The sequence below is a fragment of the Parus major genome, chromosome 1A (assembly GCF_001522545.3).
Source record: "Parus major isolate Abel chromosome 1A, Parus_major1.1, whole genome shotgun sequence".
Taxonomy (NCBI): domain Eukaryota; kingdom Metazoa; phylum Chordata; class Aves; order Passeriformes; family Paridae; genus Parus; species Parus major.
Genome location: NC_031773.1, coordinates 37186910 through 37209337, shown reverse-complemented (window position 1 = coordinate 37209337; position 22428 = coordinate 37186910). Strand labels below are relative to the sequence as shown.

The window sequence follows — 22428 nt, the reverse complement described above, 5'->3', positions numbered from 1 at the left end:
ATTTTATGCACAGGAGAAAAAAACAAAACAAAACACAACAATTTGACTCTGCTTCTTTGTATGAATAAACAAATTTGACTGTTCATCTAAAACAATATATTGTTTTGTGCAAAAGTATATATGATGCAGTGGAAATTGTGGACTCACTACAAAATGGACAATTACCTGACAATTTCCACTTAAGACTTTCCAAAATGCCCTGAAATATGAGAGGCTGTGTATCCTTTAACTTAGCTTCTATGATGGATACACTGTACTTTGGAATATATGTTGATTTTGGTGCTTGCTTCAGCTTTTAAATTGAGGAAGAAGTTGGCCTGATGTCAAAGGCTTGACTTGGGATTAGAAGAAAAAACTCCCTAAAACACCTTAATTAACTTTTTAGGAAGGACCACTTCAGGCAACCCCCCCACCTACCACCCAGTGTTACAGAAGATGTCACCAACAAGAATGTTCTTTCAGGCAGGAGAGAAAGGTTTTGATGTGATGGAGATTTGCTGACTGATGCCATCACCATTGTAGGAGCCCACAAGGAATTTAGTGCAATGCTGTGTGATCACTTTGTGAGCGTGAGAGATGCATTGCTGCAGCCATCTGCTATTGGAAGTTCTGCTGGTGTAGCAAAGAGACTGAGATGTTAGATGATGTAGAAATTCTCTACACTAAGTAGAGATCTTAGAGTATTTTTTGGTACTGATCTCTGCTGGGTTCCTTAGGATTAGGCTAGTTGAAAGTACAGCTGTGGTGGTGGTGGCTTGTTGTTTATTTTCACTTTAATCTTTTAATATAAGGCTCTTTTCTCTTCTCTTAATACTTTCTGAGATATGCTTACAGTAGGGCTTATAGCAAGACCATGACATTAATGGTCTATTTCTTTTCCCATAATATTGCACTTGTGTTAGCCAGCTTTTAAGGTTTCTTATATTATATTTTCATGAAGTTATTAAAGTGAATGCTCTGACTGCAGAATGAGCATTCACTTGGCCTTCAAAGAGCTGGTCTCCAAATAATTTTTAACTTCTCAATTCTTTTCTAAGAACATTGGATCAAGGTTTTGAATTTGAATGCAATCTTTCAAATTCTAGAAAAACTAGCTGTGTTCCTGCTACAGAACCATTTGGTCCCCAGAGATGGCTCTATGAGTATTTACTTGGCAGATACAAAGGGGTGCTGTGTGTTTTCTATCTATAACTCAGATATTGAGATTAGCTTCCCCCCATAATGGGCCTGACTATGGGCTGCTTTCTTTCCACAACTGTATCTGCAGCTTTCTGCAGAAGGAAGAACACATGGATCCAATGACAAGCCTATTCTCCTTGCAATTCTTTCTAAGCATTAATTTGCAGTAAATAGTACAATTTAGGGTCTGCTACAGTATCTGTTACTTGGCAACAGTTCCTAAGGCAATACCTGAGCCCATGCCAGCTAGGATACCTAGTCCCCATCGAAACTGGGGAGTGCTGAGAGGCAACAGTGCTGAGGACAGAAGGGGAGGGTGTATTTCTTGCTTCTAGGATACGTTCCCGGTAAATATATTCACTAAAAACTAAGCATACTAAAATAAAGAGAGAGCAAAAGCACATTAACTTCCAAAGATTTTTAGAAAGAATAAACCATACTGAAATTAAGCCTGAAAAGATGACAAGATGTGCTAAGGCTTATGCTTACCATCAGCTGCTAAAAGGTGACTTCTTGATACAAACCAGTATTTCACCATAATATACAGAGCCACTGAAGTTCTTAAAAAACCCAAATCAAAGCCAAAATAAGGCACATAACCTGAAGGGCCTAAGTGGCCAAACACCTTATAACAGTCTGCTCAGGAGCCAGCCCCAGCCACTCCTGAAGGTTTAGAGGGAAAATGCTTTTCAGGGTATTCAGGTAATTTATTTCAACAATTGGCTTAGTCAAAGCAGGAAAAGCTGATGCAAGTTGAAATGAAAGTTTTTATTTTATGTTAGGAACAAATTGAATTCAAATGGAGGATATGGCTGAATAGATGGAATTCTGTAGAACTGTTTGTACAAATGTGTGTATGTATTTCAAATTTTTCTATGTAGTAAAAAGAAGCACCATATTTATCCCACAGACCACATTTAGCAACTACTCAAGTGCACTAAGGGTTACACAACCAATTTCACTTTAGAAAACAAGTTAAAATTATAGCTATAAATAAGATTAAAATGAATTCTAAATGAATTTAGAATAAAGTTTCATACTTGTTTAAATCTGTATCTGAAATCAGTATTTGATTTATATGAATATCTCATAGGGGAGCTGCAGATAATTCCTGTCCATTTCTGGAGCAGAAGGGATCATGAACCTAATGAAGTACTATAACTAACAGACAACCATTGTCAACTGAATGGCATTGGCGAGCTGCATTGTGCTCTGATCAAGGAATTAGCTGGATTATATCTCTAAGGACTGTTTGGAGAGGTTAAACCATAAACTGGTTTTGAAATCTTCCAATTCTGCAAATCACCTAAATGAAATTAAAACAAAACCAAACCAATGAAGTAACATGGGAGCCTAAGTTCCCTCTAAGACCTAAGCTTCTAAGTCGCATAGACATTTTAGGTGAAGTATGCTTATAACGCCACTCAAGACCACCAAGTTCAGATAAACAAAAATAATTGCTTTGTATCCTTAATTCCTACACATCACCTTCCAGATGTCAGATTCATTAGCAACCCATTTGAACATAATTTAAATAATTACAATGCCATTTTAGAATATGCATAATTACTTGCCAGAGGCCATTGCTCACCAGAACTAATAATTGCCACTTGTTGCAGTAACTTGATAAACTCAGGCTAAATAGTTTCAGTGTTTGAGCCAAGGTTTGCTCAGCCTGATGTTGAAATTAAGTTTAAGACCTGGGAGTTTACTGCTCAGATGGGTTGATAGGGTTTTGTTAGAGTAAGTCTAATGAATGTGATGATTAATTTGTTGTTTTTATTATCTGTTTCCAAAGCAATTTATGCTTGGCTTTTGACTGCTAATGAAATGTATGAAAAGTGCTAGTGATAAATGCTTTTATAAAGTGTGGGGTTTTTTTTGGTTTTTTTTAATCTGAAACTGTTTTTTAAACTGTAGTAACCATTAAGTATTATATATGCTGACTAGAAGGATTAAAGTTTACCAGCTGAGGCCCTGTAAAAATGCCAGGAAAGATAGTGGTCTCAATATACTTCAATCTGTCTTGCTTTGGGTACTTTTGTAACAGGGCTCTCTTTATCTGCATAACATAAATATACAAATAGAATGAAAACCAAGCATGTATTTAAGCCCAATAGACCACAATTATAGATTTAATAAATTTATATAGAGTAGTAAAAGTTCAGATGACTGCTGAGTCACAGCGACTTGTTCTTTGTATTGGGACTAAAGACAATTTAATTGCTGAAACCTCCTACATCATTTCGGTGCAAAGGTGTAGCAGATTATTTACTGGCAGCAGTAATACTTGAGATGTGGAGAGAAGCAGCCAGAAGGAAGCCATGAAGTTGCCCACCACTGTGCTGTGAATGCTGGTCAGCGCTCCCTCTGTGGGAGCCAGGGCATTGCTCCTTCTCTCTGTGAGGCAGGCAAACTTCCCAGAGGCATAAAGGATGAGTGCAAGAGAAAAGCAGAACCCTTTCCAAACATCTGTATTCTGCTTTTCCAGCATCATCTCAAAACCAGGAAAGAATAACTGATATATCCCAAACTCAAAACAATAACAAAAAGGTATTTTTTGCCTATTTTTGACAAACCACTAGGATTTGTTTCCCCCATCTGTGTCAACTACAGCATTTTCACCTCTTGTTAATGGTTCTATTGAATATATAGGTAACATTCAGTCCGAGTTCACCTTTGATTGTTAACCTTTGCATCTCCACTGTCACGCAAAATGTTCAGTTTTAATAATATGAAAAGACATTTCAGTATCTAGAGAAAGTAACGAAACTAGGCGGACATATTTGCTAATCAAGATAAAATCCTGTTACCTTTGTTAGCACTTAGAGAGTAGGTATTATTTAGTGTGAATAATGACAACAGAATCTCAGCCTGATTTCCAAAGTTTTTGTTGCATAATTTATTCAAAAGATAAATTCCCTAATGAAAGATACTGGATCTACTTTAAACCAACATTATTTCATCTATAATTACTGCCTCAGGAATACCAGACTAACTGCCACTTATCACTGTCAGTGACTTCTGAATTCCTGCTTCAACTATGGTATCCCATTGGGTTTGTTTGTCTACAAGAGAACATGATGTTTCAGGTTTGGCATGGCCCTAAAAAAGGAGAACAAAACCTCTCTTTCCCTAGAAATTTAAATGTCCTCCATGTGCCTCAGAACATAAAGAAGATGAAGTCCATTCATTTCCTCATAGTTATTTCCAACACGATGTACTATATTTTCCATCTGAAGTTTGTAGAAGCCCTTCAGTTCATTAGTGGTGTTATAGATACATTTTATGTTATTGGCTTTTTGCAAATATTAAGATGAATGTTATGTGTATAAGAATGAGAAATTTTGTTGTATTAATATAGTTTTCTTTATTTCTGTTATTGATGAAATTTAGAAATAGTAGTATAATACATATATGTTAGGTTATGGCATAGTATTAAAATAAAAACTGTGTTTGTATAACCCAAAGACTGAGGAAAAAAAAATAACTAGAGACTCCTGCATTTGTAAACTATCTTATCCAGATGAAGACAGCAGTGACCAGAGCTCTGGGTGGGGAGGAATTTATTGCGTTCCTGGTATCAGGGAATGTAAATCTCAATGGCACCAAGAAGATTGATCTATTGGGAAGGGGGCAAGAGAAAACTAAACAGAAGAACACCAAAGATCCTAAGAAGAATGTATGAATATGTATGAGAATTTATGGATATGTAGTAGAGTCCTGTTTTTAAGGGACAATCCTTTGTTAGTAAGGTGTGCTCTCTTAGCTGAATGCGGAGACACCCGGCCGTATCTGTATACTTTACTTTATTTTTCTCTCCTAATTGTTTTTTTATTAAACTTTTAAATTCTATAAAAATTATGTGAACCTCGTTTTTCACAGTGGTTACCCTGCCCCTCTCTTTCATTTCTTATAAGCTGAGTACCCATTATCCGTCGCATTTCTCACGAAGTTTGGAGAAGAATATAGATGATCTGGCTGTCAGAGCTACCCTCAGTCAAAAACCCCCACGCTTTGTCATTATGAGAATCTAATCTTTCATTAGGAAACCATTAAGAGTAAATGTGCTTATGAACATTAATTTACAATTTGTTCATTATGAGCATTAGGGAAACTATTAGTGGTGTGTCTTAATCGAGTGTCCATTGTGGACAAGAAAAGGCTAGACTTTATTGAGTAATGACTACAACAACACTTGTATGTCCTTTACTTTTGTATCTGTTGCTGTGCAGTGGATGACGTTAGATGCAAATAAACCAAAAAATAACTGGTTATTGATGGAAGACTGTTTCCTTTCACTATGGGAAGGGCCTCCAGTTATTAGTCATCGAAAGTGGTAAATAAAACCTTCAAGGTTGCTTTTATTAAGTTCCCACTTCTGTTTATTTTGCATACAGCTATTACCTTGTGCTAAGATTATAAAAAAACAAGAGCAAAACACTTTTTTTCTTGTCACTTGGTAAATTAAAATGAGCAATTACATCATCTGTGTGTTAGTGGCAGCTGTAAAAGTTTTCAGTCCTAGAACTGTGCTGGAAATAGCCTCATTCTCAACGGTGGGCAGCAACTGTTTCTTCTAAACAGAAGGCATACAAACCTAAGTTCTCCTGGAAAGACCTCACCTTATAAAGCATCTCGTTATTTAATTTGGTCTCAACTAATTGGCAGTTTAGACAGTAATTTGTGTCCAAATTCCAGACACAGCAGAGAACAGAAACCTACAGGGAGCTGCACCAGGTTGCTGGGACACAGCCCAGGTGCCACGTGCGCTGACTGCAGCGTCCCTCAGAGGTGGCACACGCCCTGTCACACGCAGTGTGCACAGCCTCATCCCTTGGAAAGGCTGCCAGGGCTGCTAGCAGGTACTGAGCATGTTGGATGTATCAGCCTCACTGCCTACCACACACACAGGATTGTCATTTTGATTTCTGGTGTGCATGCAAATGCAGAGCACCTCTAACTCTGCATGTTTAAGAAATCACACCTGAGCCCTTCACATGCAGAAACAATTTTCCTAGCACCTCAAACAGCAGTCAGCATGGCAACCTGTAGTGAGTTCCTCTATTATCTATTATCTGCAACATTGCAGTGAAATGCTCACATTTTGTGAGATTAAATAGACAATAGGAATTGTAGTCAGATTGTTTTTCCCTTGCCTGAATAGTCTGTATTTATCTCTAGGCAACAGGAGAGAAGGGAAGTATAGAAAGCTTGCACTGTCATCTGATTGTGTAACACTTCAGACCTTGTCTTGGAGTGTAATGCAATGTATTGTGGTTTCTATTTTTAAGCTAGAATTAGTTCTGATATACTCAGTCATGTCCCAACTTTCAAGAAAACACAAGCCACATCTTTCAACAGGAAGCAAGAGCCCTTACCTTCTCAGCCAAGAGACCTTCAACAGAACACTAGTTGATTTTTTGCCTTTACAAGCCCACAAAATTTTCAAGCAGATTTTCATACACATACCTGATAGTCCACCGACATCCATCTTCTTCAAGTTCTTCGCCTCCAGAATGACGACAGTCAGCTTGCCAGCAGTAGGCACATAACGGAGGGAGAAGCAGATATCACCCAGCTTTTCTTGCTGTGAAAGCAGACAAGACACGGTGTTTTACCTTAATGTTTTTTTTTATCTTTTAAAAACGCAGTTTTGAAAGCTCCACAGAAAATTATCAGGAATACATCTCTGACATGTACTGCCTAAAGAAAACATTCAAATCAACAGTATTGAGAAAACTACCATAAATTGTCCAGATGAAATCCTTGATAACCTCAAGTCTGTTGCAGCAACTATCCTGTACAGAACCAAGCGACAATATGTCAGAAAGTGGTGGCCAGAAAGTGATACTTCTCACAATTTCATCCCTGACAATAGGGGCACCACAAATACAGTTTGCTCTTTAAACTAAGGCAGGATATTTTTGTTTTCTCCAGGATGCATTTCAGTGGAAATCTGTTAAGAAACACGCACAAACAGCTGTTTCCTGTGAAACAGTAATATGGATCTTTCTCATCACACTTTGTAACAAAAGCAAAAAAGTATAAAAAAACCCCACAAAGTATAAAATATTCAGTATATAAGAAGACTTGTCTCCTATCTGTCAGAAGAGGAAAAAAAAAAAAAAAAAAGGCAGATAGAGACCATGAAGGGACACAGTACATCCCTCCTCACATAAGGAATAGCTGGAAGGATTTGGTTTTGCCTTCCAGCCCATCATCTGAGATCCTGACAAATGCAGCCTTTTGCTATTCATCGCTTAAGATTTTCCTAACAGTCCTGGCAAAGAGAGAAAAGCTGAATGATGTTCAGAATTACAGGAACTTTGTTTTAAAAGGATGAATAAGAGATAGGAACTTGCAGATGAGAAAGGGAGGATATTGCTTAGAAATGATGAGTTGGATGATCTGAGCTGCTTTCTCCCTTCCTTCAAGGCCCATGGTATGTCTTGGGGGGCTAACAAGGATGTTTTTGAGATATGAAGGATAAGCTTACACCAAGAAGACCAATCAAAAAATTTCAGACAGCCATGCCTCTCTTCCAAAGGCATTAGCTCTTATGGCAGATGTTTACTTCCACAATTTATTCTGACAGTAGTGTATAAAGTACATTTCTATGATCGTCTCTCTTTGCTTCCAGTGTTTTCTTAGACACAACTGAGAGCAACTCACTCACATGCTCATAGATGTAGTGGATATTTCCTACAGAACAGACATGTGCATGTCCATCTGCAAAGGACTTTATGTATAAGGTGAGAGATTCTAAACTGTTATTTCAAGTTTGGACTAAAATCCAGGGATAGTAATAGACAGTTCCCTGCCAGACATCATCTCAGCAATCACCAGAGGTCAGAAAACATACAGAATAAACAAAGTCACATGTAGTTAAGAAATGCTCAGACAGAACAAACAAAATAGCTTGTGATGTGTGTGCTGTATAAAAATGCTCTCAGAATGCACTTGTGCCAGTATCTTGAAAACTCACCTCAAAAGGATATGGTAGAATTGGGACAGATTCCAAGAAAAGCAGCAGGAACAAGCTAGGATATGACAGTTTCTTCAGAAGGAATATGTAAACAGCTTAAGACTCCTCAGGTTGCAAAGTGAGTAGCTGTGGAGGAGACCTCTATCTGAAGGGCTAGAATTTTGTTATTACCTTGTTCAAAAGGACTGATACAAATATAAAAAAAACTTACTCATATCTAGAACAACCCTAGATGTCTTTCAGAACATGGACTTCACTACCATGAAAGAATTTACTATTCCTCTCTGACTGCATATACTGCCCTAAATCCCAGCACAGATTCGGATCATGAAACTTTGGACTTCAGCCATGCAATCTGCATAGCTCATGCCTAGCTTTAGCTGAGCTTCAAATGGCACAGTGACGGCAAATCATGCTTCTGTTCACCTGACATTTGGTTTTCTGACTCCATATTGGATAGGGTAACAGTGAAGTTGATCTATCACTTGCAGGTTGCTCAGAACGAAAGAAATCAATTGCTTATTGATTTGTGTTATCATGATCACAGGTCAGCCAGCCATCAGTGTTCTCCACAGTCACTGCTCTATTACATTGCAGAGGCAGCTTAAATTCACCTGTGGATTCATGGGGCTGTAAGAAGACTGAAACAAGGTATATATGAAAGCTTATTTTAGTCCCTCCATCTAAGAGATCTCTATGTATTACCCAATATTCAAGGGCTCTGCCTCACCTCCAGATACATTAGGCAGAGCTTTAGTTGTAGGAGCATAGGAACTTTTGTCCCCTTTTAAATCAATACCATGCTTCTAATTGTTCCTTTCAGTGGATATTTGTAAGGTTTTTTTTAGCTTTTGTTTGTTTCAGTTTTTGATTTTTGTTTTTTAATTTCTTTGGTCTCTTTATTTTAATTTTTTTTTGTAATCTTGTGTTGAGACAAGAGTGTGTTTAGAAAGCATAAAATAGTATTAGGATTGTTGCTTTAATCTGAGTGCTTCAGCAGTAGCTGAAGGAAGTACTTTACACTGAACAGCTATTGCCACAGAGAACATCACCTCTCACCAGAATTTCTCCATTTGCAATCATGTTATGCTACTGTGCAAATACTGCAATTGTCTATACAGAAGAATAATTTTAAGAGGGAGTTTAATGCTTTTTTAGCCTCTTTTAATGTAATTTTAGCTGCAGGAAACACAAAGAAGGCAGCACCATGCAAACTGCCAGTTTTCCATAGAACACCAGGAAGCTATGGGAAATGGTAGCAGATGATGGGCTAATTCCAGTGAATAACCTGAAGAAAAAATGTAGGCACCTCACTAAATGCCTCCAGAATCAATTTTAGTACTTTTTTTGTTGGTATGAAAATCTATATCAACTGCAGTTCTGTAATACTTGTACTTGTAACCTTTTCTCTGCATGACAGGCACACTTTTTTTTTTTTAATTCAAAAAATATTTGTCAGGCAAAACACTGGAAGTGGCAGCACTTCAATGAAGCAAAAAACCCCAATCACAAGAGGTGTGGTTTGCAGGAGATAATTAGAAACCCCTGCAGGGCTACACGGTACAGATGAGTGCTGCTGGTATGGTGATTATCCCATGGAGATGCCTTATTGTTATTATTAATTTCTTGCAGCCCTGTATATAAATAATTTATGTTAGTAAATTACTTTGATGGAAACTGTAAGTTAGTGTTAGAAACTTCCAGCTGGGAGGTTCATAGTCATTAACCTATTCATGTATAATGCTTATACACCAATCAAAAGATTCTCTCCATCTAAGCAACTTCCTAACTTCATTACTTTTAAAGAGGATGCAATGGAGCAGAACATAAATGAGAGAGACAGTGCTGCTAACACTTCTTCAACTTAGGAAAGGCTATTTGAAGCCCTGTTGAGAACCTGGACTTTTTAGAGAAGACTCTTAAATAGCTCCTGACTGTTTGGTGCTTTTCCTATTTGTCAGTAATCATGGTTGTCTTGACAGTACACGCTCCTAATGAGCTACAGACAAAAATGCTTTTTATGCAGATGACTCTCATTTGTACTGCAGAATCTCTAACAGACATATCTATCTCATTAATATAAACATTCTCTACATTTTTTGTGGAAGATATTATGAGAAAGTTGATGCTCGCAGTTCTCTTAGTAAAACAATACCAAAATAACAAGCCACAGCACCATATGCTTTCCCCTAATTGGATATGAGACTCAAAACCAATCAGTATAGGAAGAATATAAACACACTGAGGCCCATTTCCAACTTCGGTACCTGGTTTTGATCGTGAATATTTCCATAATTCAAAGAGAAACACAATGTGATGCAATATATGGGCAAAGACCCAAAATAATACCATCTTACCCTAATCAATATTTACAATGAAAGCTTGTAATGTTCACTGTATAGTTTTCACAGCAACCAAAACGTTTTAAAACTCTGTGGAGAAAACAGGGACAGAATAAATGTGGGTTATAAGCTAAATTAGTGTCTTTAAAATTCAGGAGACCCAGGTAAATTGTAATGACAGAATCTCTACTCCCAATTCCCACACTGATGGACTTCAGACAATTTTAAGGCTACCACATGGTGTCTGTACATGGAGATCTCAAATGCAACAAATTCCTTTTCTTGGTATGTAAGGCATGAATACACTAAGCCTCAAAAAGTGCCACAACAATAGTGACACGTGGATGCAGAAATTGATGACAGACTGGTCCCAACTTCAATTAAGCCACAATAGCAAGTGGGTAGAATTAGCAACCGATATACATAGCTGGGATCTAGAACTATGAAAGCACTGCTCCTGCACACCCATAGAGCAAACAGAGATCACACTGGGGAAGGATGATACTGGTTTGTTTAGCACCCATTTTTTCTTTAAAACATGAAATTTTATTGCTACTACAGCTGTCTGACATTAGTTCCAAAGGTACTGCATTTTTGATAAATACATGGTTAAAGCAGAAAATTTCAAAGCCGCAATAGGTATAATCAGGAAAGAATGAATCTTTTTGTTTTATATTTGCAAATCAGGGTCCAGACGACCCCACAATATGAAGATGATTCTGCCACAATTAGGCAAAGGAAAGGGAAGTGAGCAAGAAGCTCCTAGAACTCAGTTTGTAGAAGCAGGCTAGAAATAGATGGTGCAGCAGGGAAAGATAAGGAAGGGGAAGATGAGCTGGATCTAACATGTCAGCCCTTATAGCACTATCATATGAATATGTATGCACACCAAGTACAACTGTACCCCAAAGTTTTTGCATGACTTTTGGGATAAAATACCAAGAGTGGATAGGAGAGGCACAGCTCTCCCAACCTTTTCAGACAAAAGGCTTATTCCAGAAATACCTATTTCAGACTTGCAAAATGTTATCTATACATCCAGTCAATATAAACCTAAGGGCTTTAACAACTAGATCACTCATCTAACAAGCAGAGTAATTCCTTTGTCATCTGAAAGAATTTCATGTCCATGAAGACAGCAGCCAAGCTGGAAGTAAATAGGTGCTAAAAGCCTCTGTAGAGAAGGCAGAACCACCTTCATGATTGTACCTACTGCAACTTTAAAGAAAGTATTTTAAAACAATAGAGTATATGAACAGAGAAGTGCCCTACTGCACGATTCCTTACTCTATGATCAGTCTGTGTTTTGTCTTACAAAATGGAAGTACAGAATGTCTGAGTTTGCTTTTACTAACTTTTTCTTTTAGAAGAGTCTTCAGAGATTACATCCTCTTAAAATGTGCACACTTGGTCACAAAAGGAAGCCCCTGGTAATATAAGTGCAGTTACATGACATCTAACAAGTAAATCAGAAAAAAAGAGAATTCTCAAGGCAAAGATCCAGAGGGCTCACTTTGGACCCTGCAGAAAAGTGACTGACAGTGACAACAGGCTAAAGAAGAGATGGAAAAGAGACTGATACTAGGTGAAGAGAAAACAGAAGTAAAAGTCTATGAGGCAAGTTTTAAAAGGGAGAAGTTCTAGGGCAGGCAGAGAATAATCTTTCAAATGAAGTGAGTTCATTAAAGGTATTGGGAGGTGGTATCTGTAGGCATACAGTCATGCTATAAAGTGAGAAAGCCAAAAGAAAGGGCTTAATTGCATATTCCTCTTGACTGACTTCCTACCACAGTCCTACTCTGACTCTTTGTGATACAACTTTTTTATGCCAGCACTACTTTTTACCTTCACTTAAAAGGAACAGACCTATCAGGATCTTTCTCTGAAAGAAAAAAATATACTTATTTTTCCTTCTTTTCCCCCAGCCCCCTCTGAACAGCACTACTTGAAACAGAAATTCGTGACACATCTCTGTCCTCTTATTGCAATATATATAAAAAACCCCCAGTGGATTGTATTTCTTTTAACTGCCATAACTATGCAATATTCCCCAACAAAATGGAAAATTTGACATGAAAGCAATTTGGGCAATAAATTTGAACCAGCCGATGTTATTAAAATATTAACAAACTAGGTTTTATTGGCTTCCTCCTTTTAGTCTGCCTATTACATTTTTAACTATTTAGAGAGAGTACTGCAATTACTGCTTTCTAAAGAGCAGAGAAAATGGAAAGAGAAAACACTATTATTATTAGTAGAAAATGACACTTCACAGTCATCAGTTTAAAAGCATCACAGTCAGATGTCTCTTGCAACATGAGAAATGCTGTGGCTGAAGGCAGCTGAAATTAAGGATTAGCCAAACCACACTCTTTGATTGCCAGACGAGAGATAAAACATACCAAATTTTTAATTAAACATGAAGAAAATGAATTTCTTAAATAAATGAGACAGGAAAGAATGAATGAAAAGATTAATATATGGCTGAATGTCACTGCCTGGTTTCTGTAACTCTTTGGCTATCCACAAATTCCTGCAGCTGGCTGCTCTGCTTTAATCATTGCATGTCCCTCTGTTTTGCCACTTGGCTTCTCCTCAGCTCCTGCCTGATCACATTTCTAAATGTCACTCATGTCTATGCAGGCCAGTGCACAAAACAAAATTAATTTAACTGAATGGCACACTAATATTATTACTTTTGACAGCATGGAAAACTTATTAACTACAGTATGTCACAAAGCTGGTCTTCTAGTGAGTAGTTTAAGTACAACATTGAAAGGAAATGTAATACATTTGGAAGACTTTCTTGGCTTATCAGACATTGTGAGAAGTCAAATCACAAAGCTTTTCCTAATTATTAGAATATTATATATGCACTGCAGTCAGTCTACAGAGAGTCACTGACCTCCTGTGATAGGGTAATAGGAAGCCACACTACTGTTCCCTTGCTTGATTTGAAATTTCCTGTAGTAAGTACGAGCATCTTAATGCACAGTTATTGTAGTGTCTACTACTAAGTGTGTCTTTAGTTTCCAAAGGTGATTGAATTAAGAGCTTTAGACTATGAACTGGAATTACAGCATACATCCAAAAATACATAGGATCAGTAGTCAGTAAAGATCTGCAATTAAGAATCAAAATAATTAGCAATTTCTTACTTGTAAGATGTATGACTGCATGTGGCATGAAAAACCTGGCATGAACAGAGTCCTTGCTACAACAACCACACATTATTGATTACCCCAAGACAGAACAAGCTGATTTGAACAAACCAGTAAAAGTGGGAATGATTGGTATGATGGGACAACTAATCATCTATGGCTGCTGGTAACTACTGCTGAAATTCATCAGCACCAGGGAAAGACTATCAGGCAAAATCGGTGCCTCCATTACTAAAGCCATATAGTATTATGTTTCTATTTGTTCTGCAAAAACCATAAAGAGAAATTCAGTGGAATTCATGGATTACCTTCACAGGCAGCCATCTTCCCTTTCCTGAAACTTCAACGAACTACTAAGACAATAAGACCTACTAGTAAGACATGAAATAAATGTTGACTGATGTCCTTTCTCTCCTCTCTTGCTTGCTGTGGCACCAACTCAGCTTTCATGTTCCTCCATAACATCCCCTAGCACTACCTCCAGCTCCCTTCCCTCCATCACAAACCCCACACAACAGAGCAGCATCCTCCAAAATCTTCTGAACTGGCTATTAGGAAAGAGGCAGTACATACTGGTATTGTTTTAATACTAGAAGCTTGCTGGCTAGCTAGGGGCAGGCCAAACAGAACATATGATGACCTGCCATGAACTCAAGGGTTTCCCTGAACAGGGCAAAAATCTGAGGATCCATCTTTGTTAAGACACTGCATTCCTGTATACTTAGAGAAAATTTTCTTAACTTGCTCTCCAACTTCCAGGGCAGCATGCAATACAGTTTTGTACCAAAACCAGCTAGTGCATTTACTTTCACATAAAGACCACCTGGCCACACAGAAAAGCAAGGATTCCCACTGCACTGCAGCAATGACCTGAAAAGGACTGCACACCAAGGACCAGCACAGCAAGATGAAAAGGAACTGGATTTGCTAACAGGAAAACCACAGACAGCTGATCTAGCTGATCAGCTAATAGGTGAAGACTTATAAGAAGACAGTTCTCCACCTGTAATTTATCAAGCTGAAGTTTTTCTTTCATGTAAAATTTCACCCAAGCCAATGTCATCTTTTTTTCCCATTCACTGCTTTTGTGCTACAAGCACACGTAGGACTACATATAGGACTACAATCTTTTATTGATTTTTGTGCTGAAGCTTTTTTCAGAGCATCAGAACTAAATTTGAGGTGGGGTAAAGAATATGCAGCTGGAAAAGACGCAAGCTGAAAAGCTCAAGAAAGCTCTTGTTCTAGTGCACCCTAGTTTGAGGGAAGTCAGAAATATGTGAAATGCTCTCTCAGATAATTTTAGTATTTTTGTCTTTGGTTCCACTTGAAATACATGTCTCCTACTACAACGCCTTGCATTATATGTCTTAAGTTCAGCACATTAAATATCTGTGTTCAGTTCAAGAATCAAGCCCTTCAACCTAGTGTTACATATTCAACTCTACTGACTTACCCTTACCAGGCTTATATCCACTTAAACTAAGCATTCAAACATTTATTTTTATGAAACTGCTGAAAGATATTCAAGTGTTAGCTAAATACTTATTGGCAAATTCCTCTTTTTTTATTCTACTTCTCCTGACCATTTCACTTTGAAAAAGTCTCTTAACACGTTCTTTAGGAAGACAAGGCAGCTCATCAAAGGTCATCATAGCAATCAGAACCACACACTCGATTGTATTAATCTCTTTAGTAAAAAGGAAGAGTTCATTGCAGCTATCTAAAAATCTAGGAAAGAGGTCTGCACTTGTCATAAGATCTCTGGCTCAATGACATTCCTTTTTAATAAATCTTAGACCACAAGGGAAATAAGGCTGAAACAGTGCTAATGTTATACTTGTCTTACTCAAAAAAGGCCAAATAGGATGAAGATGGTATCTATCAGTCATTTGTCTCACATCAAACCCAGATGAAACAAAAAAGTATTCATAAAAGTTTGTAATAATGTTGAGTTAAAGGATATAAAATATTATGAATATGCAGTCACATTGTTTTATGGAAAATAAAGGTCTTTTCAACTCAAACCAGATTCCCTCTTTGGTAAGACTGTAAATTTGCTCGATGAAGGAAGCATGTGCATTTATTTATTTTTTTTCTGTTCAAGGTCTACTGCTGTTTTTAGTGGGGAAGACATTTTGCTGACAAAGGAAGCAGGTGAATTATGAAAGCTATTATAACAGTAAATAGTAATGCAACTGGTTGGTCAGAAAAAGTGCTCAATCAATTACCTGTAGCCAGTTACAAAGAGGACATTTTCATACAGCCAAAAGCAAATTTTCCACATTCTAAGACTTTAAAGAGTCTAATAAAGACTACTAAGGATCTCAAGATTTTTGTAAGTAACTTCTGAATCAGGCAAGGTATCTTATGAGGCAATACCTCCTGCTGAGGACTCAGGGTCATAAGCTACAGACCATGAACTGCTAGTGTAATGCTGTGCAAAACAATCAACAGTAGACATGGTCAGAAGAGGCTGGTGACTTTGTCTGCCTGGCAAAGAAATAATGTATGCTGCACAAAAGTTCTTGTGTACATAATTTTTTTTTAGATGCTGAAAACTACAAAGAAAGTAAAAAAGTCTCGACAGACACAGCAAAAATGAAAACCTGATTTTGAAAACCATGAAAGATTAATTTCTACAGCTTTCTTAAAAGAGGACTGGATGTGACTTTATTACAGTGAATAAGTATTGTAGAGAAAAGCAAGCATCATGTATTAAATTGCTTGAATCTACTGAAGAAGGGCATAACAAGAATCAGCAACAGAGTAGACAGTAACATCTAAGTAACAAGTAAAGCACACATTTTTAAGAGATAGAATATTGCTGAAGCTATAAAAGGGTGTTTTATTTTCTTCATCTACTTATGTCTTAGAATCAAAAATTTTCAAACTCTTTGGGCTTAAAGACCCTCTAAGAGTTTTTCAGTGGAGGTGCAAAGCTGCCTATAACAAACATTGCTGAGGGCTGAGAATCAGACAGTTTCTAGCTCCATGTTCCAAAACCAAGCAAGGTAAAACTTTCAAGCTTGTAAGGATATTTTTATTATTATTAGCTCCAGGATGCTACCTATTGCCTAGAATAATTATATTATATATATATAATGGTTAGATTATAGGAGATTCTTTGAAATGTTCCTAAGTGTCCTCCAGACTTAGGGCAAATAATACCACCTCATTTAGTGAAATGTCTAAATGAATTGATAGGAAATAGCACTATTTTGAAAAATAAAAAGGTTTTTTGAAATGGGAGACTTTTTTTCAGACAGAAAATTTTAATCTTAGCTAATATAAATGTAATAGAAAACTTGTCTGCTCTAAAACATCAGAAAATTAATGCTTGTCCTGATAATTAATGTGCAAATCTGAGTGAGTAAAATCACTTTCAGCATAATCCACTCCTAAATCTGGGTTGGGCATTAACAGACAGGGGATATCAGCTGCAGACCTCAGGACACTCCCACAAAAATGAGCTGCTGCCAACTTTAAAGCTGAGGATTCACTCATCAGCAAGAGGTCCTCCTCTTAATTTTCACAGTTACTGAAGAAGATATGGAAAAACAGAGGTAAAATAACTGGATTCCAGACAACCAGAAATAATTTAAGTAGCACCTAATACTAAGCATCTGATGGGAAGCTCAGGTGCTGTCTGCCTGTTGCCAGCCATAGCAGTGTGAAGCTGCAGTGCCATGTTCTATACCAGCGCCACCAAAAGCAAGTTGTACACCCCACATCATGGTAATCGTACAGGGAATGACTTCAGCCAGAATTTTATGGCAAGCTCTTTGGCTAAAAAGAAGGGATTTGAACTCGAGGTCAGCCACAAGTAGAGGAAGGCTCAGAGAAGGGTTCCCAAATTCAGTTGTCTTTATCAGTGTTAGTGGATGTTGCAGTACCTCCTAAATCCATTCTGTTGTAGGCAAACACATGTGGCCAACCAGCAATAACACCACTTACAACTCTCTCCCTGCGAGTTAGGAAACCTTTATCTCTGACATTACTTCTGTAATTGTGACTGCAGACATAACTGGCAAGGAAAACATCCTGACATCCATGTCACTGGATTCAGTTTCAGGTACATGTTTTACTCTAGATTTAGGCCAGCAAGAAGAACTTACAGAACATATCTGGCTCCAAAAAGAGATTGGAAATAGATTTCATCTGCGCACTGATGATGGCAGCACAAAGCGAGTTGTGTTCTGCTCTAAAGAGACAGCAGTAGTAATTCTGTTGCAGTGATCGTACTCCAGCCCTCTACACTAAAAAGTCATACTCTGAAAAGTCTGCTAATGGAAGGGACAAAACAACTATGGTAACCCTCCATCCCTCTAGTGAGTGAGCCAGCCAGGCAGCCCGAGTACTTCTCTAGTTATGATAGTAGGAATCACAAAGTAAGCTGCAGAAGGCCACAGAAAAGGAAGAGCAGAGAAGTACAGGTGCACTAAACTCATCCTGCTGCATTACCTGTAACACATTAACAATGCATCAGCCACTGTGAGGGAATTCTTTGGCCTTTGGTAGAAGGCTGACTTATATGATACAACTGAACAGGAATCTGCAGGACTGAGTTATCTCTGTCCATCATCCATTTAGACTAGAAATCAGACCTGTTATACTTCCTAAATGCATGTGCTCTACCTCTTGAAACATTAGCATAAACTAAATAAAAGTCTCATACCTCTGAACTGAAAACACAGTATTATGTTCCAGATTTTAACTGTGATTAGGGAATTTTGTGCTAATTCCCTAATTCACAGGTACAATGCAAAGTGCTTCAGATACCAGTTTAAGCTCATTGTTGAACTAAAAGGAAACACAAAAGCTCTGAAAAGAGGTTAAATGGTTACTATGGTAATCTTTGACATGGTTTAAATCAGTGTTTAAAAGGTGACAGAGGAAAAAAAAATAAAGAAAATGGCTAATCCCTTTCTTTCTTGGACCACTATTCCTAAACCATTGTCTCCCCTTTTCAAAAATACACCCTTCTCTGATGTTTCTGGAAGCCAAAATCTTCTAGTTCTACATGGAGTGGGCACAACAAAGCAAAGACATTGGAGTAGCATACAACTCCTCCTCAACCTTCCAGTGAAAATGCTGTTGTCATTTTTGTGAGACCTGCTCTTCCCTTGTGACTGCAAAAATGCTGCTCTCTGTTCTGAAGGTCCTTCTAATGACACTGTACTTTGATACAGTGGTTTAACAGCTTCCCTTAGCTCCTGATCCCAGTTTATAACAGCAATCAGATAACAATTTTTGTCACTTTTAGTTTGGAAATATAGGGGAGAAAGGGAAATAAGGTATTTGCCTGGGCTACTGCAAAGCATCTGCCTAAAATCCCATGTGAGCATAAATGGGCATAGTGAGCCCATTTCTGCCTCTGGATTATGCATTCACAGATGCTGCTAGTCAGAAACATAAGTAAATACATAAAAGACTAGTTGGAGAACAATGCTGAACAATTCCAGATATAGCACATTCTGTGGCCTTTTCACAATCATCAGCTGATCCATTTATAATCTCTCCCCGAGTACAGAACTTTACACTTGGGAGTACTCCACAATGAAATCTGTACTTCCTGCAATTCCTTCTGCAGTATCCATCCAAAATATCTCTTCATACTCTAGCTTCAGAAGAGTTTGATCCCTCTCAGTAGCTTCCTCAAAACTCTATAGAAACACTATTCAGAACACTGCTTTCCAATTGCCATTGCTTGTAGCTGTGTCTTTGAACTTTAAAATACCTTATGCTTGTGTAATAAAACCCCACACAGTAATATTAATATGTGGAGGCTTTGCGTAATAAAACCCCACACAGTAATATTAATATGTGGAGGCTGGGAACTGCCCACTATTCCTTCCTTTGGCCTTGGAATTTTCTACAAGGTTCTTAGCAATACACTTTGTCTGTAACAAATATTATTATTATTATTTTGTGTATTATGGGTCATTAGATGTTTAGCACCAAGAGTAGGATCTACTGTTTCAGACTCATAACGCCCTTCTGCACATGGAAGGAAAATGTTAATAAGAAGGCTTTTTGGCAAATAAGCAATACATGTTTTCCTGATCTCAGAATGAATACTGTCCAGGAACAGAAAGGCCCCAGAAGACACTATCACTGAGCTTCTCCCTCTTTTATACTGTCCTCTGTATTTGAATTTAATATCTGCAAAGCCAGACAGTTTGAGATGAATCAAGACAAGTTCCCTTTTGATTTCAAGCAAGCCAATTACATTCTTTTTATTATAACACAAGAATGTCTCTGACCTCCTAAAGCGTCTCTTCCAGAGAGGGAGTAAAGAAAGAGAATACTCAACAAAGGTATATAGTGGGATTGTCAGCACTTTGAGTATGAAAGGTGAGAAAAGAAATGCATAATTCTAATGAACTAAAAACAGTACCCTTACAGCTCTACTTGAATCATATTGTTTTACCTTTAGAATCCTTTTAGCATCTTCAGTTTCAAGATGAAAAAAACCTAATTAACTGCTGAAGAATTATAAAGCAGGCTTGCTTATTCTCAAACTCCAGAATCTCTGTTTTGTTCTCTGTCTCAGTAGGAAATTCAGGCAGGACATATGCTGCACTTACAATGTTAAACAGGCATTCAACAATCTCTGTTTACTGCATAAACTCTTCACAAAACCTGAAAATTAAAACCTCCTTAGATTTAACATTTTAAAGTTTTAATTGGGTGTAAGAAGATGTAAGAACTCGAGAAGATGTAAACACCAAGAAGAAAACATAGCGTTCCAATATAACTTGCAGCTAAATAAAGGAAATCTCACATTTTAAAATTTGTCTGACACTCTGACAGAATCACTCTGACAGCATCTCCATAGGGATAATGATGCTTTCTTTTGCAAAGCACCGTGCTCTCTGCAAAGCTGTAAAAGAACTAAGTGTTATTACCAGTGATGGGAAAGGCCTATTAGATCATCTGTCCATTGCTCATGTAACTATAACAGAAAATAACAGTGATTTGCTGCTGTAATTTGACAGTGACTTTTGTAAAAATGTCCTTTCCTCTTAGATCCCTGCAAGTTTCAGTTCCAGAGAGTCAGTAAGCTGGGTGGTTCACTAACTTTGTCACAGTCTCTTAACTTCTGTGAAGTATATCAAGGTATTAAATACACGTGTTTTGGGCCCACTTTTCCACCTCCTTCTTTCACCTTTTACTTTTGGATAAGGAAGGAAAGAATAATCCTCATGAAAAACCCAGTCAAGGTTCACAGAACTGCTTTTTCACTCTCCAGCTGCAGAATGCTTGCCTCTCACCCCTTTCCAAGGCAGCACTGTGCATCTCTCCAGCTTGGGGTTGTGCACCATGTAGGAGTGATGCTGGTGTTTTCCAGCAGACCTCCCACTCACAAGGCTTGTATAAAATACACCCAGCATCATCACCCAGTGTGGTATGACCTTGCATCCATCATGTAATCTAACCATGGTGGATGCCTGGTCAGATAATGCAGAGTCTCATGGGATGGCATTTGTGAAAGATCTGCAGAACTCTTGGTGGTGGATACTGTCAGGTCAACAAAGATCCTTCTCCTTACGATATAACACTCTGCTTCTCCACTGCTTTCAAGGGAAAGAATTGTTTCTGCTCTACCTTATATTCTCTAAAATTTCTTGGCATATTTGCTACAACAGGTTTTCAATTTAAGTGCCAATATAACAAAATGTCTGGAGGGAAATCAGCAGAAGTATTCAGAAGATGACTCTCAGTATGATTCACACCGCTGTGAGCAAAGAAGAGGTCTGTCTGGCCTTCTGTACTGGAGTGATAACAGATATTGGATGCAGTGTGTACTCAGATAAAGTTAATAGCAATGACATCTGGTAGATGACAGAGAGGAACAAACTCCTGTGATCTGCTTTTTAACACTCTGTGCCCAAACCATTATATGTCAGACTTGGTAAAAGTGAATAACCTTTCAATATCTACCACTCCTCCCTCCCACACTCTCTGTCAAATGAGACTGAAGGACTACTAGACACAAGGACAGCAGATCTAAAAGGAGTCAAGGAAAAAGGATTCAAGGTATGCAGCTCATTAGAAGTGGCCTCCTCAATATTTAGCAGTCATTGCACGTTCCCAAAGCTCTCTTAGAGTCATAACAAATGCTCACACAAAGGCTTCACACAAAGTACCTTCAAAGTACTTGGCCAACATAAATATATTAATAAGACCTTTCCCAGAAGAGAATGCAGTGTCAGAGAGATGCCATTCAAATGGCTAGGCTGTGAGAGATAGAGCTTACATTATTTCATTAAACCTTCATCCTCTGTCTTCAATTTTAAGCCCATTTAGAAAAAAGGACAGATTGTCCAGCGGAGCTTTATGAGCAAAAAGAAAAGTAACTGCTTGAAAAATTGTTTTGACCTCTATGATTGCAGTGGTAATTATATTGCAATTCTGTCATGTGCATCAACTGAATTTGACATAAACTAAAACCGAGATTTTTATATTCACTTTGACTGATGCCACCTAGATAGTTCTTTTAAAGAGACTGCTGACAACTGCCATTGATTCACTTTGGTGTACATCTTGTCTAGGGGTCATAATTAAAACATTAAGGATACCTTGGCAACTTAATTTCAAACCTTTAGAATTATAATTAGCACTCGGTTGCTGAGATCTGACAAACTTGCCTAAGTGTTTTAAGGACAAGAAAGGAAATAAAGCCTGTCATTCTTCAAATATTGAAAATTGCATGCAGATGTGCTTTTCAAGGAAAAATTCATTACACAATTAT

At 37.8% G+C, this 22428-nt stretch overlaps 1 protein-coding gene across 4 annotated transcripts in view; it reads right to left on the bottom strand.

Moving 5' to 3' along the window:
* The window catches only part of SYT1 (synaptotagmin 1), a 295567-nt gene that overhangs the window by 42899 nt on the left and 230240 nt on the right, over positions 1-22428 (bottom strand). For all 4 annotated transcript variants that reach the window (XM_015628699.2, XM_033514553.1, XM_019006753.2 and 1 more), the window contains one exon: positions 6652-6769. In XM_015628699.2, the coding sequence (XP_015484185.1) occupies positions 6652-6769 (118 nt within the window). The remainder of the gene's footprint in view (positions 1-6651; positions 6770-22428) is intronic.